The sequence below is a fragment of the Colletotrichum karsti genome, assembly GCF_011947395.1.
Source record: "Colletotrichum karsti strain CkLH20 chromosome Unknown Scaffold14, whole genome shotgun sequence".
Lineage (NCBI taxonomy): Eukaryota > Fungi > Ascomycota > Sordariomycetes > Glomerellales > Glomerellaceae > Colletotrichum > Colletotrichum karsti.
The window spans coordinates 82,760-95,915 of record NW_024065914.1 but is presented as its reverse complement, the minus strand read 5'-3'; the positions used below and the strand labels follow the sequence as shown (position 1 = coordinate 95,915).

The 13,156-nt window shown below is 56.2% G+C and overlaps 6 protein-coding genes across 6 annotated transcripts; 3 read left to right on the top strand and 3 right to left on the bottom strand.

Moving 5' to 3' along the window:
- Positions 1-1,958: 1,958 nt before the first annotated feature.
- CkaCkLH20_04999 (major facilitator superfamily transporter) lies at positions 1,959-3,457 on the top strand (the record flags this gene model as incomplete). Its single annotated transcript, XM_038887718.1, has 2 exons — positions 1,959-2,309; positions 2,369-3,457. 2 exons carry the CDS (start codon positions 1,959-1,961, stop codon positions 3,455-3,457), a joined length of 1,440 nt encoding a protein of 479 aa, XP_038746760.1.
- Positions 3,458-3,751: 294 nt separating this feature from the next.
- Positions 3,752-4,954, bottom strand: CkaCkLH20_04998 (pq loop repeat protein; the record flags this gene model as incomplete). Its single annotated transcript, XM_038887717.1, has 3 exons — positions 3,752-4,585; positions 4,672-4,837; positions 4,896-4,954. The coding sequence occupies 3 exons, from the start codon at positions 4,952-4,954 to the stop codon at positions 3,752-3,754; spliced, it is 1,059 nt and encodes a 352-aa protein (XP_038746759.1).
- Positions 4,955-6,170: 1,216 nt separating this feature from the next.
- CkaCkLH20_04997 (NUDIX domain-containing protein) lies at positions 6,171-8,731 on the top strand (the record flags this gene model as incomplete). The annotated part of the gene is made up of 4 exons (XM_038887716.1): positions 6,171-6,705; positions 6,761-7,448; positions 7,849-8,078; positions 8,142-8,731. 4 exons carry the CDS (start codon positions 6,171-6,173, stop codon positions 8,729-8,731), a joined length of 2,043 nt encoding a protein of 680 aa, XP_038746758.1.
- Positions 8,732-8,937: 206 nt separating this feature from the next.
- Positions 8,938-9,896, bottom strand: CkaCkLH20_04996 (uncharacterized protein; the record flags this gene model as incomplete). Its single annotated transcript, XM_038887715.1, has 2 exons — positions 8,938-9,670; positions 9,733-9,896. 2 exons carry the CDS (start codon positions 9,894-9,896, stop codon positions 8,938-8,940), a joined length of 897 nt encoding a protein of 298 aa, XP_038746757.1.
- A 288-nt stretch (positions 9,897-10,184) lies between these two features.
- On the top strand, positions 10,185-11,011 carry CkaCkLH20_04995 (Cwf15/Cwc15 cell cycle control protein; the record flags this gene model as incomplete). Its single annotated transcript, XM_038887714.1, has 3 exons — positions 10,185-10,217; positions 10,275-10,901; positions 10,958-11,011. The coding sequence occupies 3 exons, from the start codon at positions 10,185-10,187 to the stop codon at positions 11,009-11,011; spliced, it is 714 nt and encodes a 237-aa protein (XP_038746756.1).
- A 52-nt stretch (positions 11,012-11,063) lies between these two features.
- On the bottom strand, positions 11,064-12,963 carry CkaCkLH20_04994 (uncharacterized protein; the record flags this gene model as incomplete). Its single annotated transcript, XM_038887713.1, has 2 exons — positions 11,064-12,694; positions 12,750-12,963. The coding sequence occupies 2 exons, from the start codon at positions 12,961-12,963 to the stop codon at positions 11,064-11,066; spliced, it is 1,845 nt and encodes a 614-aa protein (XP_038746755.1).
- Between the last annotated feature and the right edge of the window lie 193 nt (positions 12,964-13,156).

Genomic DNA, 13,156 nt, shown 5'->3' with positions numbered 1-13,156 from the left:
GTGGTGATGTACGACTACCCGGACTGGCGACGTTGGGTGTGTTGGCCGACGCGATCTAACACGCTCGCTCGGTGCTCACCTTCAGAAGAAGAAGGTGAATCGGTGGGCGAGCGTGATGTGAGCTCGGGGTATCCCTTCCCAGCGCGACCGTGTGAGACAAGGCGGTTTGCCTGACCTTCTTATTGCGTGCCGGGTCATCCATGGTGTTGGTGGGCGGATTGAGGGATTGAAGGGGGGGTGGGATGACCTCAGATTACCGAACGCGGGAATGCGCGTCGGTATGACAAGAGGTTGATGTATGAGGGTTGCACCGGGAGCAAAGTTTGTTCCTGCCTTGACACGAATGTACCTACACCTTCTTGGGACGAAGAAGAGGCGTGCCTTTTCGGCGCCCATCTTGAATGTGTTCTTGCGAAAGTGAAGGATAACGGAAAAGCCAAGATGAGACGAGGATGTTGGAGGATGAGGGAATGCGACTAGGCGGGTTATTTTGAGGCTTCGCTAATCAATCTTGATTAATATGCTGAAAATAGCATGCGGCCCCCGGAAAAGCGTTGGTGAAAGTGATCTTGTTGGGTGATAGATTAAAGATATCTCGGACAGCCCGACCTACTGTAACTGTACGTTAAAAAAATGAGGCGCTGACTCGAGGTTTTTTACCAACGAATGATCGAGGATCGATGGGGCTGCTTTTTGCTTCTTTTCGGTCTCATGCCCGAATCCGAGCGATCGCCGCTTACGAAGATGCGCGATCTTGCGTGGTATTCCGGATTAGACGGATTACGGGGCTGTTTTTGCAGGGTTGCGACGCCCAGAATAATCTTCAGCAGCGAGCGAGCGAGCGATTCAAGAGAGACAACCGAAGTGTTTGGGAATTCTTTTAGGGCCGGTTTGTCGGGGATTGAGAGTGAGTGTGCTTGTAGGATTCATTTCGAAACTAGGCGGGGAAACTTCAGATGCAGGATCCAATGACCCGATCTGGCCGAAGAAGGGTGATCTTGGGGTGTGATATTTCAAGACGATGAAGTGTCTTCGGAAAGCTATCGGAACGCTTTGCGTAATCTTGTATTGTACGCGATATCTATCTTGCTTGCGGTGTGCTGAAGGAGATCAAGTAAGAAAGGCTGCGGTGAGAGGAAACACGGTAAGAAACTCATATTAGAATTGCTGAGCCGAAGACGGCCCCTGATAAGCTCGGTTCCGAAGGATGATTCTCTTGCCCTCTTGCCCAGTTTCGACACTCATATCGAATGTGACATCGAACCTTCTGACAGTTATCAACCCGCCGTGACTCCAATTCTCCGTGTACCTCCGGGGCCGGCCCCTTGTGCCGAACGGAGTACGGCGACACGGACTGTCGAACCCGGCCCCGGGGTCTTTTTGTGGACCCGCAGCCGGACCTTCAGCCGATCTCCGCAGTTTGGAGTTTCCGGCACCCAATGATGACCTTTTCACTCCTTTCTGAGTACTACCCCTCACGGCAATCGACGGGCTGCGGGCCGCTATGTAAGACTTACTCCGAATGAGGCATGTATTTTCGAGCAAGGCAAATCACCTTGTACTCTTTCTCCCCGGCCTCCCTGACCGCTACACTTACAATGGCGACTTGTAGCAAGAAAAAGAAAAGAAAAAATATCCCAGAATCGGGAAAATCAGAGACAAATCTCCCGTAAAGACCCCTAATTTACGCTGCAGTGAGATTAGCGTACGCCTTCTTGGTTGGCCAAGCTGTTGATCACCCCTCCACTGTAAAGGGAACCGTCAACTGGAGGGCGCAGTGTGGACACCAACACGATCGCGCCCCCGCTACCTTTGCAACCCTTCGCACTTTAAATCCTCCGTCGGAACGGCATCCGATTCTCATTGCATCCTCCAACACTGAGCACTGACTCCTCGCATGACGACAGTTTTCTGCTTCTAAGTTTCTACAGGTCCCTTGCAATCCAGGAATCACAGCCATGTCTTCCTCAGAGACAGAACTGAGACACCTCACCGGGGTCCCCATTGCCCCTCCTCCTCCTCCGGCGACTACCCCGCCTCTTCGGGACCCATACGCTGCAGAGTCTCCCGACTCCGGCTCCGGCGCCGACGACAACGTTCGGGATGACCATAATCCCAGCCAAGAATTCTCCTCACTCCCGCCCGTCGACGGCGGGAAGCAGGCCTGGCTCTTCCTCGCCGCCTGCTTCGCCCTCGAGGTCCTCGTCTGGGGCTTCCCCTTCGCCTTTGGAGTTTTCCAGAATTTCTACTCCACGAACCCGCCTTTCGCAGGGGAGCGCAACATCGCCGTCATCGGCACCTGCGCAATGGTACGAACTAACTAACGCCTGCGCTCGTTGAAACCCGACAAGGCTAATCGTTTTCCCAGGGAATCATGTACCTCTCGGGCTTCCTCGTAATTGGCCTACTCCGCCTCTACCCCCGCGAGAGCCGCTTCGCCCCCATCGTCGGCCTATTCATCATGTGCCTCGCCCTCGCCCTCTCCTCCTTCTCTCAGACCGTCACCCACCTCATCGTCACCCAGGGCATCTTCTACGCCGTCGGCGGCTCCATCGCCTACCTCCCCTGCATCCTCTACATGGACCAGTGGTTCGTCCGCCGCAAGGGCTTCGCCTACGGCGTCATGTGGTCCGGCACCGGCCTCGGCGGCGTCGTCATCCCCCTCCTGCTCGAGTACCTCCTCGGCACAATGGGCTTCCGCACCACCCTGCGCATCTGGTCCGGCCTCCTCTTCGCCCTGACGGCGCCGCTCGCCTTCTTCATCAAGCCGCGGATCCCCCCGGCCGCGCACGGCGCCCCGGTGCCGCCCACCCACGCGCGCCCCTTTAACAATCTGCGCTTCATGCTGTCCCGGCCCTTCCTGCTCCACCAGCTCTCGAACATCATGGAGGCGCTGGGCTTCTTCCTGCCGGGCATCTACCTGCCCATGTACGCGCAGAGCACGCTTGGCGCGTCGGCGTACACGTCGGCGCTGACGATCCTGCTCGTCAACGTGGCCTCCGTGTTCGGGTGCGTGGGGATGGGGTCGTTGGTCGACCGCTTCTCGGCGCCCTCGTGCATCATGCTCGCGAGCGCCGGCGCCGCACTCGGCACGTTTCTGATCTGGGGGTTCTCGTCGAGCTTGGGTGTGTTGTATCTCTTCTGCGTCGTGTACGGTCTGTTTGCCGGAGCGTATACCTCGGCTTGGCCGGGAATTATGAAGCAGGTGACGGATCATGAGCGTGAGAAGGAGCGCGGTGTGGACCCGTCGATGGTGTTTGGTATGCTGGCTGCCGGGAGGGGAATCGGTAACGTCATTTCGGGGCCTCTGAGCGAGACGCTGATTAAGGGTTTGCCGTGGAAGGGTCAGGCCGCGCATGGTTACGGCAGCGGGTATGGCACGTTGATTGTCTTCACCGGCGTCACTGCCCTTATGGGTGGAGCGAGTTTTCTGTGGAAGCGGATTGGATGGTTGTAAGAGATGTCAAAGCAATGGAATTAGCTTGTGGGTGGCGTTCGTGAAACAGCTGAATGTCTCTTCTAGTCGATATCAAATGATCTATGTCAGATGATCTACCTCTTATGATCTTTGACCATATATTTTCCAAATGACGCCCAATTTTTCTTTTACCAACAACAACTCCAGGATGCAATAAAAACTTTTGAACACAAGTGACCCATTCCTTTTTTCCCTTGTAAATGAATGAAAAATGCGCCAAAATACTTCCGTGTATGCCGTACCTGATACAAATTTACAACGAACAACCTTTTCTTACGCGTATGTCGAGTCACCACGCGCAAGCAGAGGTCGCTGGTCCCACCGGTCTCCGTCGATGCTCTCTTCGTCTTCGTCCTCAATGTCGCTCGCTTCGTCATCGTTGCGGTACATGAAGTACTGCGCGAAGATGCCCATGTCGAGGAACAAGGTACCCAAACTGCCCGCCAACCAGCTGAGGTTGACCAAGATGTAGCGGCCGTAGATGCTGTTCGCCTCGCCCGGAGCGCACTCCTTGCCCTTGCACTGGGGGTCGAATGCGAAGATGCTCAGGACGTAGGTCAGGTTTCCGAGGCAAGCAAAGAGGAAGAAGAGCATGCTGACGCCCTCGGTGGACTTGCGGCGGTAGTTCAGCAGAAGCTGAGGCAAGCGGGATCCCAGGTACAGCACGGCGCAGAGCCAGCCGAAGATCTGACCCAGGGTGTTGAAAGTGAGGGCGTCGCTGTCGCTATTGTTGTGGTCGGGCTCGTCGGAGTTGGAGTACCCGCGGCTGAGGAACCAGCCGAGGACGCCGGCGGCGCAGACCATGACGACGGCGGTGGTGTTCCAGGCGATGGCCTGCAGAACGGTCGAGGGTCTCGGCGGGGGAGCGGGAGCGGATTCGGGGCGCATTGGCACGGCAGGGGAGAGATGGGACCAGTCCGAGCCTCGGCGCTCGCGCTCGATCGCCGACGGGGGCAAGAGGCCGGTTCGCTCGTTCGGCTCGCCCATGCGGTTGCGCGGTTTCGGGGTCGGGGGCACCACCTCATCCTTCCAGGTGAATCCGCGGTAGTAGAAGCATTGTCCCAGCAGGACCATATCGGCGATGGTGTAGTAGATGGCAAGGATGATCTAGGGGAAAGAGTCATAGCGTTAGCTGGGGTTCTCGAAGCAGCTTGGTGCCGGCGATGCTGCTGGTGAGTGGTGGCGTGACTCACCATCGTCGGGAGGACGCCCTGCAGGACGGCGCCCAGGATGTTGAAGACATCGCCCGCAAGCCAGACAATGATGAACTGTAGGGACAGGCCATCGGCGCTGCCGCGACGGAAGTTCTCGAGGATCTGAGGGGAGAAGACGACGACCCAGCAGGCAATTGAGATTGAACTATGCGCATTCGGTCAGCAATTGGCTTAAGGGAGAGCGAGAAGACGGATGTGCTCACCCGCAAATGCCAGAAATGGCTTCAACGTCGAGGTTGAGGGGATCGGTAGGGGGAGCCATGATGCGAAAGTGGGAAGCGAGATGCGACTAAGTGACTAACAAAGGGGAGAGAGATGCTACAAGAAACGAAAGAAAAGAGGTAAGAGGTGCAAGAAGCAACTATGCCAGTATCATGCAATTGCTAACTCGAGATTAAGAGGAGCAGGAACAAAATAAAAAACCGTGTCCTCCCTAAAATCTTACGATGTTGGGTGGGAAGACTTTTTCCATGGACAAAGACGATTGCGAAAATGAGCCGAAAAAAAAGCTCGACAGGTATTTTGGTAGGCCACTTCCGCTTCGGCTTCCGCTCGCGCCATCAGCATCCACGTGCGCGCAGCGTATTTCGCCAGCTGCATTTTAGCGAAGGTGCCACGACGTCACCGTCATTGCCCGCCATCACCGGAAAAGGGTCGCCAAAATGCGGGGGAGAAGACGCTAAGATGCGCTGAAACGCCCACTTTTTTCAGGTGCCTTTATGCAGGATTAGTGCATACAGCTCGCCTCCAAGCTGAACGTTGTGAACATGATTCGGGCGGTGAGAAGCCTGGAGATGACTAAGACGTCGGGATTTATACTGCCGACTGTTGGCCTCGGCAAAATGCCCCAACTGATTTTCTGGGCGATTTCGGGGGCCAAGTCGGAGTGGAGATAAGCTTAAGCACCTCATCTCACTTGACATCTGAGCTGTCGCAAGCTGTCATTGGAGCCCCGTCGCTGTCACGAACTCTCGTCTTGGGGTCTCCCTCCAATGAATGAAGCTCACTATCGCATGAAAGATGATGTGCTGGGCGGTGTTGGCAGCCGTCACAAGCAAAACCTACATCACGTCCGAATGCCGTGACAACTCCGGGTGATGATTAGTCGAAGCCAACTGCTTAGTGTAGCTGCTTTCAACCCGCACGGCTGCTACAGGGGATCTCCGGAGGCTCCATTTATCGGAGCTTAGGCGGCGAGTCGTGATTCACGGTGACGGCTCCATCGCATTGGGCTCCATCGGCGTCTCTCCTCAAACTGATTATTCAGCCGGGACAGCCCGCCGCCACTACATCTCGAAGACTACACATTTTTGGATTACTACAAGATCTTGCTTGAAATATCCCCTTGCGCGAAAAATAAGCTTTGTTCCAAGGACTACCATTATCTCATCACATCCTCCGCACCAGCGCCGAGTGCTTGAAACCCGTCCTACCCGGAAATCCCGCGATAGCTTCACCGCTGCCGCAATACCCTCGGCATGGGTTCTCAAGTCCCTAACCTCCCTGCACCCGTCGACCACCCCGACTCGATGCTGTCCAGGAAATTCGGACGGGAAACCGTCAACTACTTCGCCGGCAGCGCCCTCAACCGCGTGGGATGGCTCCGCACCGATCACACCTTTATCAGGTCCGCGTTCCAAGCCAAGGAGACCAACTTCATGCTTCTCAAGGACCTCAGCCCCCTCACCAGCGCCCCTTCGAAATTGGCGTTTGTGTCTTTCGACGATGTCAAGCCTGTGACTTCGGAGGATCCTTTCGGCCCCTCTGAGGAGGATCTCATTAAGAACTTCGACTCATCTGCTACTCGGCCCTTGATCATCTTCCTTGGTCTTGAGGAGGGCGCCAAGGTGCCGTTCGAGTACAAGGGTCTCCAGGGTCGGCCATGGTTCGCCGTCGATGTGACCCCGAAGGGATCATATGCCGATGCCGCCAACCAACTCATTGAGGCTCAGGCCAGCAAGGGCAACGACTTCCTTCAGGGCACCAGGCATATTACCCTTGAACCTGACGCCGGTAAGTCTCCAACCAGAGGATGTCGTATGCTTTCTGGATACTAACAGTACCTCAGCTGGCATCTATGCCCAGGCCCGGTCACTTGCCGACTGGAACACCCGCAACAAGTTTTGTGCTGGGTGTGGACAGCCGACCTTGTCTGGCAACACGGGTTATAAGCGTCTGTGTCCCTCGACTGACCTCGCGGGATCGGAGACTCCCCGCGACAGACCCGAGTGCCCCACCCGCGGCGGCGGCGTTTCCAACATCAGCTTCCCCAGGACAGACCCGACCATGATTGCCGCCGTCGTCTCTGCCGACGGTCAGAAGGTCCTCCTGGGCCGTCAGAAGAGGTGGCCTCCTCACTGGTACAGCACCCTCGCGGGCTTCATCGAGCCCGGTGAATCGATTGAGGAGTCCGTTCGCCGCGAGGTTCTGGAGGAGAGTGGTGTCAGAGTCGGCAGAGTCGTTATCCATTCCAGCCAGCCGTGGCCCTACCCCGCGAGCTTGATGATTGGTGCCATTGCCCAGGCCCTTCCGGATGGCGAGACTATCGACCTCGGAAATGACCCTGAGTTGGAGGATGCGCAGTGGTTCCCCTTTGATGTTCTCAGGGATGCGCTGAAGAACGGTACCAGTGGGCTGGGCGAGGCCGCTCCTGAGGGTTACAAGGAGGGTGGTCTCAGGCTACCTCCTCCTACGGCTATTGCCAACCGTTTGATGACTGCCGTGGTTGAAGGCTATGCGACTACTATCCCTAAGATGTAAGCTTGCAGTGTCCTAACCAGCAGGATGAATCGTAAATAGACTTTGAGCGATAGAAATGAATGACTAGACATGCTTGAACCGACTCATAATCTGACCATGTTGAATAATGAGTGATACAGACGCTTGTCGGACTTAGGCATCGCCTGCAAACGACTTACAGCCACAAGAAATGATGCCCGACTCCGGGCACATCATGTGAACCGCATCGAATAATCCGAGAGTGAGTGAACGAGAATTCATACGAGGGAAATAAGTTCTGGGACACATTGATAAATGGATGTTCAGAATCAGCCGACTCTCCGGGTTCTCACGCGTGATAGCGGCATAGGGCTGAGGAGCCTCCAGCGCAAAGTCCCCTGAAACCCCTGCAACGCCCCCACTAACGGCCGAGAACAGCGTGTCAGCGCCGGAAAACAGTTCTACTGGAAGCTGTCCGGGCGGCACCAGCTCCCGTCCCGTCAAGCTCCATTCACCTCACCATCCACATCCCGCCAATCGCGCCCGCCATCGAACTGCCGGCGCCGACAATCTCCAGCACCGTCGCGACCGGCTTGCGAGCAAGCGACTACAGCCCATAATGTATCACCTTGCGAAGGGTCTATACCTGCTGGCCACCAGTAAAGAAGGTGCGCGCGCACGTCCGGAATAGCTCCATTCACCTGTCCCTTGCTGACCTCTTCCCCGCGCAGAGTACTCCGTCATCCTCCTCGGCCTCGACAATGCCGGCAAGACGACCTTCCACGAGCAGGTCAAGTCGCTCTTCCTGCCCTCACACCCGGACCCGAAACTGAAGACCGTCCCGACCGTCGGCCAGAACGTCTCGACCATCACCCTGCCGGACATGTACCTCAAGATCTGGGACGTGGGCGGCCAGCACTCGCTGCGCAAGTTGTGGCAGAGCTACTACGCCTCGGCGCATGCCATCGTTTTCATCATCGACTCGACTGATATCGGCGACGGCAACCTGGAGCACGACAGCTCGGGGCGTCTGGAGGAGTGCCGTCTGGTGCTCGAGGATGTGCTGCAACATTCCGAGACGGAGGGCGTGCCCGTGCTGGTGTTGGCCAACAAACAAGATCGCGAGGACTGCGTCGAGGTCGTCAGGATCAAGGAGGGTTTGGTGAAGAAGGTGTTTGAGGGCGAGAAGGCCAGCAGCATTCGTGACTCGCGGGTATTGCCTGTGAGTGCGTTGACAGGGACGGGCGTGAAGGAAGCGGTGGAGTGGGTGAGGTCGCGAGTAAAGTGGAACAAGGAGTCGAGGCCGCCGGTGATGCGGTAGACTATGTCGAGAAAGCGTTTGCTGGTTCACGAGGCATGATATTTCACACAAAGGTCATAGAACGGCGTTGCCGGAGTTGGATCCCCCAAGAAGCGGACGGGTATGCCGAGGGAGGGAGACTATCTTCACTGCAAAGACGATTGGTTTGCAAGCGCATATGGCTGGGTATCATTTTACAATTTGTTTTCCGCGTCAGGCATGACCATCTATGCATCCACTACTCTATCATTCTCCGCAGACAACAGCTCTGATATGAGGCCGCCCTTGTCCCTCCGCTTCGCGTCGTCCGCCAGCTTCGCGTCTACCAGCGTCGAGAACTCCTTGGCCTTCTGGAGCGCCACGTTGCCGCAGTGCAGCAGCGTCACGGCCTCGACGGGGGTGCCCCCGAGCTTGGAGATCTGGCTGATCTCGCCGTGCTTGTTCAGACTGACGGTGACGCTGCTGGTGCGCAGCTGCTCCTCGAGCCAGTTGGCGTCGACGAGGGTGATCTCGCCCTCGTCGCCGTAGAAGCTGAAGGTGACACAGAAGGGACTGTGGAGCCAGCTCAGGGGCACGGGCTCACGCTCGGCCGCGGTGAAGATGGTGAGGGCCTCACCCTCGTTGCTGGTGTCGGGCTTGCGGAAGTGGCGCAGGGCGGCGACGACGCCGAGGCAGGCCGCGTCGACAAGGTTGCCGTCGTGGGAGAGGACGTGGACGTCGGCGCGGACGGACCAGACCTTTTGGCCGGCGACGAGGCACAGGGATTCCGTGTCGAGGGCCCCGGAGCGGCGAATCGTCTTCTCAAGGAGACGCGACAGCAGGACCTCGGCCTCGGTCGGGCGGTTGACCTCGAAGGCGGGTGAGGCCATGGGGCTCAGTTCGGTGACGATTTGGAAGATGCCCTCGAATGGGCGGTCTGAGTAGGGTACTGTGACTTCTGCTGAGACTTTGACGAGGACTCTGTGGGAGTGGTTAGTACAAACGCTTTATGAATGTGAAAATAGCAACAGATTTCGTCTAACCTCGTCTTGCCCAGCTCTACATTGGCCACGCCGTACTCATCGCCGAACGTGAGCTCGAATTTCCGATATTGGTCGAATTCGCGGCCGTCAAGCCTCAAGTTCTCCTTGAGGGCTTGTGTGACGAAAGCCTTCTCATTTGCTGATGGCTCGGCTTCTCTGGGCATCTTGGCGGTTGGACTCTCGTCGTGAAGGGCCGGCTCATATGCTCAAACTAAGAACCCGCTGATTTTAGTGATGGTGTTTAGTGAGGTCGATCGCATTGGCGGGGCGCTGCAAAAATTCTGCCGGGCGGTGGATGCTTGCCGGGTTCTTTTTCAGGTGGCACCCCTGTAGCCCAGACCCGTCAGCCACCTGCGCGTGCAGCAGCGCATCTGGAGAAGGTCCCATTTCGACAGTCCAGCCAACTTCAACACCGTCACACACAACAAACCTCATCGGCACCACACATCAAGATGACTACCGCTCACCGTCCCACCTTCGATCCGGTATGCTACTTGAGTGCCAATTGTCTTCTGAATCCAGTTTGCTAACCATTCCCTCAGGCCGTTGGCAAAGAAGCCCTCCGCGGCCCAGCTTACCATCAACGCCTCCTTCCCGCGCATACCCAACTCAAGTTCCGCCAGGCCGGCCAGGGCGGCGCGGCCGACGAAGAAACCCACGACCTCCAAGCCGAGCTCCTTGCCGCCGAGGCCGCCCACTTTGCCAAGAAGAACGGCGGCGTGCCTCCCGCGATCCCCGACAACAACGACGCGACGACTGGTGGCGCCAAGCGCGCGCTCGAGGCGGGATCGCAGGCGGACGGCGAAGAAGACTTTGAAGCGAAGCGAAGGAGGATATTAGAAGAGTCGCGAGACGTGGACGCGGACTCGGAGGACGACGAAGAGGACGATGACGACGACAGCGACAGTGACGAGGAGAGCGACGACGAGGAGGCGGAGCTGCAGCGCGAGATGGAGAAGATCAGGCGCGAAAGAGCCGAGAAGAGAGAACGCGAAGAGCGAGAGAGGGCCAAGGCTGAGGAGGAGGAGAGGGAGCGGGATATCGCGCTGGGGAACCCCTTGCTGAATAAGCCCGATTTCAACATGAAGCGGCGGTGGGATGATGATGTTGTTTTCAAGAACCAGGCGAGGGGCACGGAGGAGAAGGGGAAGAGCAAGGAGTTTATCAACGTAAGTGTTTTCTCCAAGGTGGAACGTGATGAAATGTGTTGCTGACTTGATTACAGGACCTCCTGCGCTCTGATTTCCACCGACGATTCATGAGCAAGTACGTTAGATAGATACCCGCCACCCACACGAGTGGAAATGTCATTTTGGTTCCGCATGACCGCTTCAAAATAGGGTGATTTCTCGCGGTAATCGAGCAGCGATCTTTGAACTTAGCTCCGGATCATATTTGTCCATGAACTCAGTAGTAAAGTCAAGCGCGCCAACTCTCCGGTATGCCTGCTGCTGCTCGTGGGCCATCTTGACCTCTTTGACTGGCTCGACTAGGAGGAAGAACCAATACATGAGATCCGCTCCTTTGATTGTCCCCGGTCCCATGAGACAAGCCGATACATCTCGGCTGCTGGACGACAGAATGCGCAAAGCTGTGCAATCCAATGCCGGGTGTGGTGACCTGCACGAACAGAGCTCGGCATAGTCGCAGCGATCAAAACGCGCTGTTCCGTATTGTCGATATGGGATGGATTCTCTGCTGTGCTTGTAACTGGTATACGATTGTGTTACCAGGCCCAGGAGCTCTTCCGCAGAAAGGAATACGGTCCGCAACTGCAGGCTAGTCCGCCAAATGTCTGACGACTCGTTGATTGCCAGCAGATGTGCTCGCGGTTTGCGGTGGTCTTTGACGAATATGATGTCAATTCCGGCCGCATACTCTCTTTTTTCTGCCATCCACGTCCACGATGGTAGGCGGGCATCACCGGTCTGATGAGGCGCGTCCGGTTCCCATCGTTCGTCCCAAAGGGGCGATGCCCATGATACCAAATCTTCAATGAGGACGTCCTTCCGCAAACCCAGGATAATATCACGTCCGTAGACGGAACTCCAATTGTTTGCTATCCCAAGGAAGGCAAAGTACCTGTCTTTCTCGAACGTCAAATTTTTCTTCGAAAACTTGTAGACCAGTCGCCACCATGAATCTGCGTCTTTCGGCATGAAATCTGCATCGAGAGGAAGGAAATGGTTGACGAGGAACCTTCTGTCTTCGTCCCAACCCCCCAAAGTCTCCCATTCTCCAGCGCGGCAGTCCAACAAGGCTCTGTCCGGCAAGACGTAGAGAATTCGGGACGACATCAGCTGCTCTTGGTATGTCCATGCCCTTCGACTCCATGCAGACGAGAACGCGGCAGCTTCAGCCATGCGGTCAGCTGTGTCCAACTCATTGTGACAGTTTTCACGGGCCAGGATGAGTTGATGATTGCCTGTCTGGTACCACGGGGCCTGCAAGCGAGTCCAGGACATGCGGGTCTCTCCATATCCAAAGCCGGCATCAGCCGATTCTGATGCCACAGGGACAATAGTCAAGTAGGCGTTGCCGTAGTAGTCCATCATTCTCTTGGCCTCTGACCTCCATTCGATGTCGATGGGCTCTTGGACGATGCATATCGAGTCAACCCAGAGATATCTTATACCCAAAGCTCGTGTGGCCCTTATAGCATCACCTATCGTGGTTGGGAGCTCTGATAAAGAGAACTTGCTCATTCTCGCCTTCAGATTGTGGGCAACAGTTCGAGCATCTCGGACTGACTCTGGATCTCCCCAGCGGTAACTGAGAGCAGCGTATTGGCACACCTTTCCCTCCGTGTTCTCCAGTCGAAGCTCGTCACCTTCCGTTAGATTGATCAGCCTCTTGGGGGCCGGCCTGGCGGTGAAAGAAGGGCACGCTTGGTGCTGTCCGACACAGGTCTCCATGCTGGTCTTGATTCTCGCGACGTTTTCTTGGGATAACGGGTCAAAATCTGATCTCCGTTAGCCGCGTCATGTCTCCGTCCCTGGAAACCGAGAGTATCGTACCGACGGTCTGAAGAACCCGGATGTATTGGTACTCGGCGTATTTGTTGTAGACCACAATACCGCCGATGCCCTTTTTACCGGGCCGGGCGACGAACTTGATCCAGAGATCTCCTTCGTGGAACTCTGTTGCCTTGTTGCTGAGATTTTTGCTGTGGTTCACGACTTCCTTGGACAGGAATGAGCACAATGTACAACCCAATCGACCACTCTCCATTGCGTCTAAGGCATTGAGAAAGTTCGTGTCCGATGATCGTTCAGCATCTTTGGGGTTTTCAATTAGATCAGAATGGAAGCGCTTCAACGACGACACTAAGCCCGCGCAATTATTACATCCAACGAAAGGTTCTTCCATGACTGCAGCGACAGATTGGGTAGGTATGATGATGAGTAGATTTATACGGTAAGAT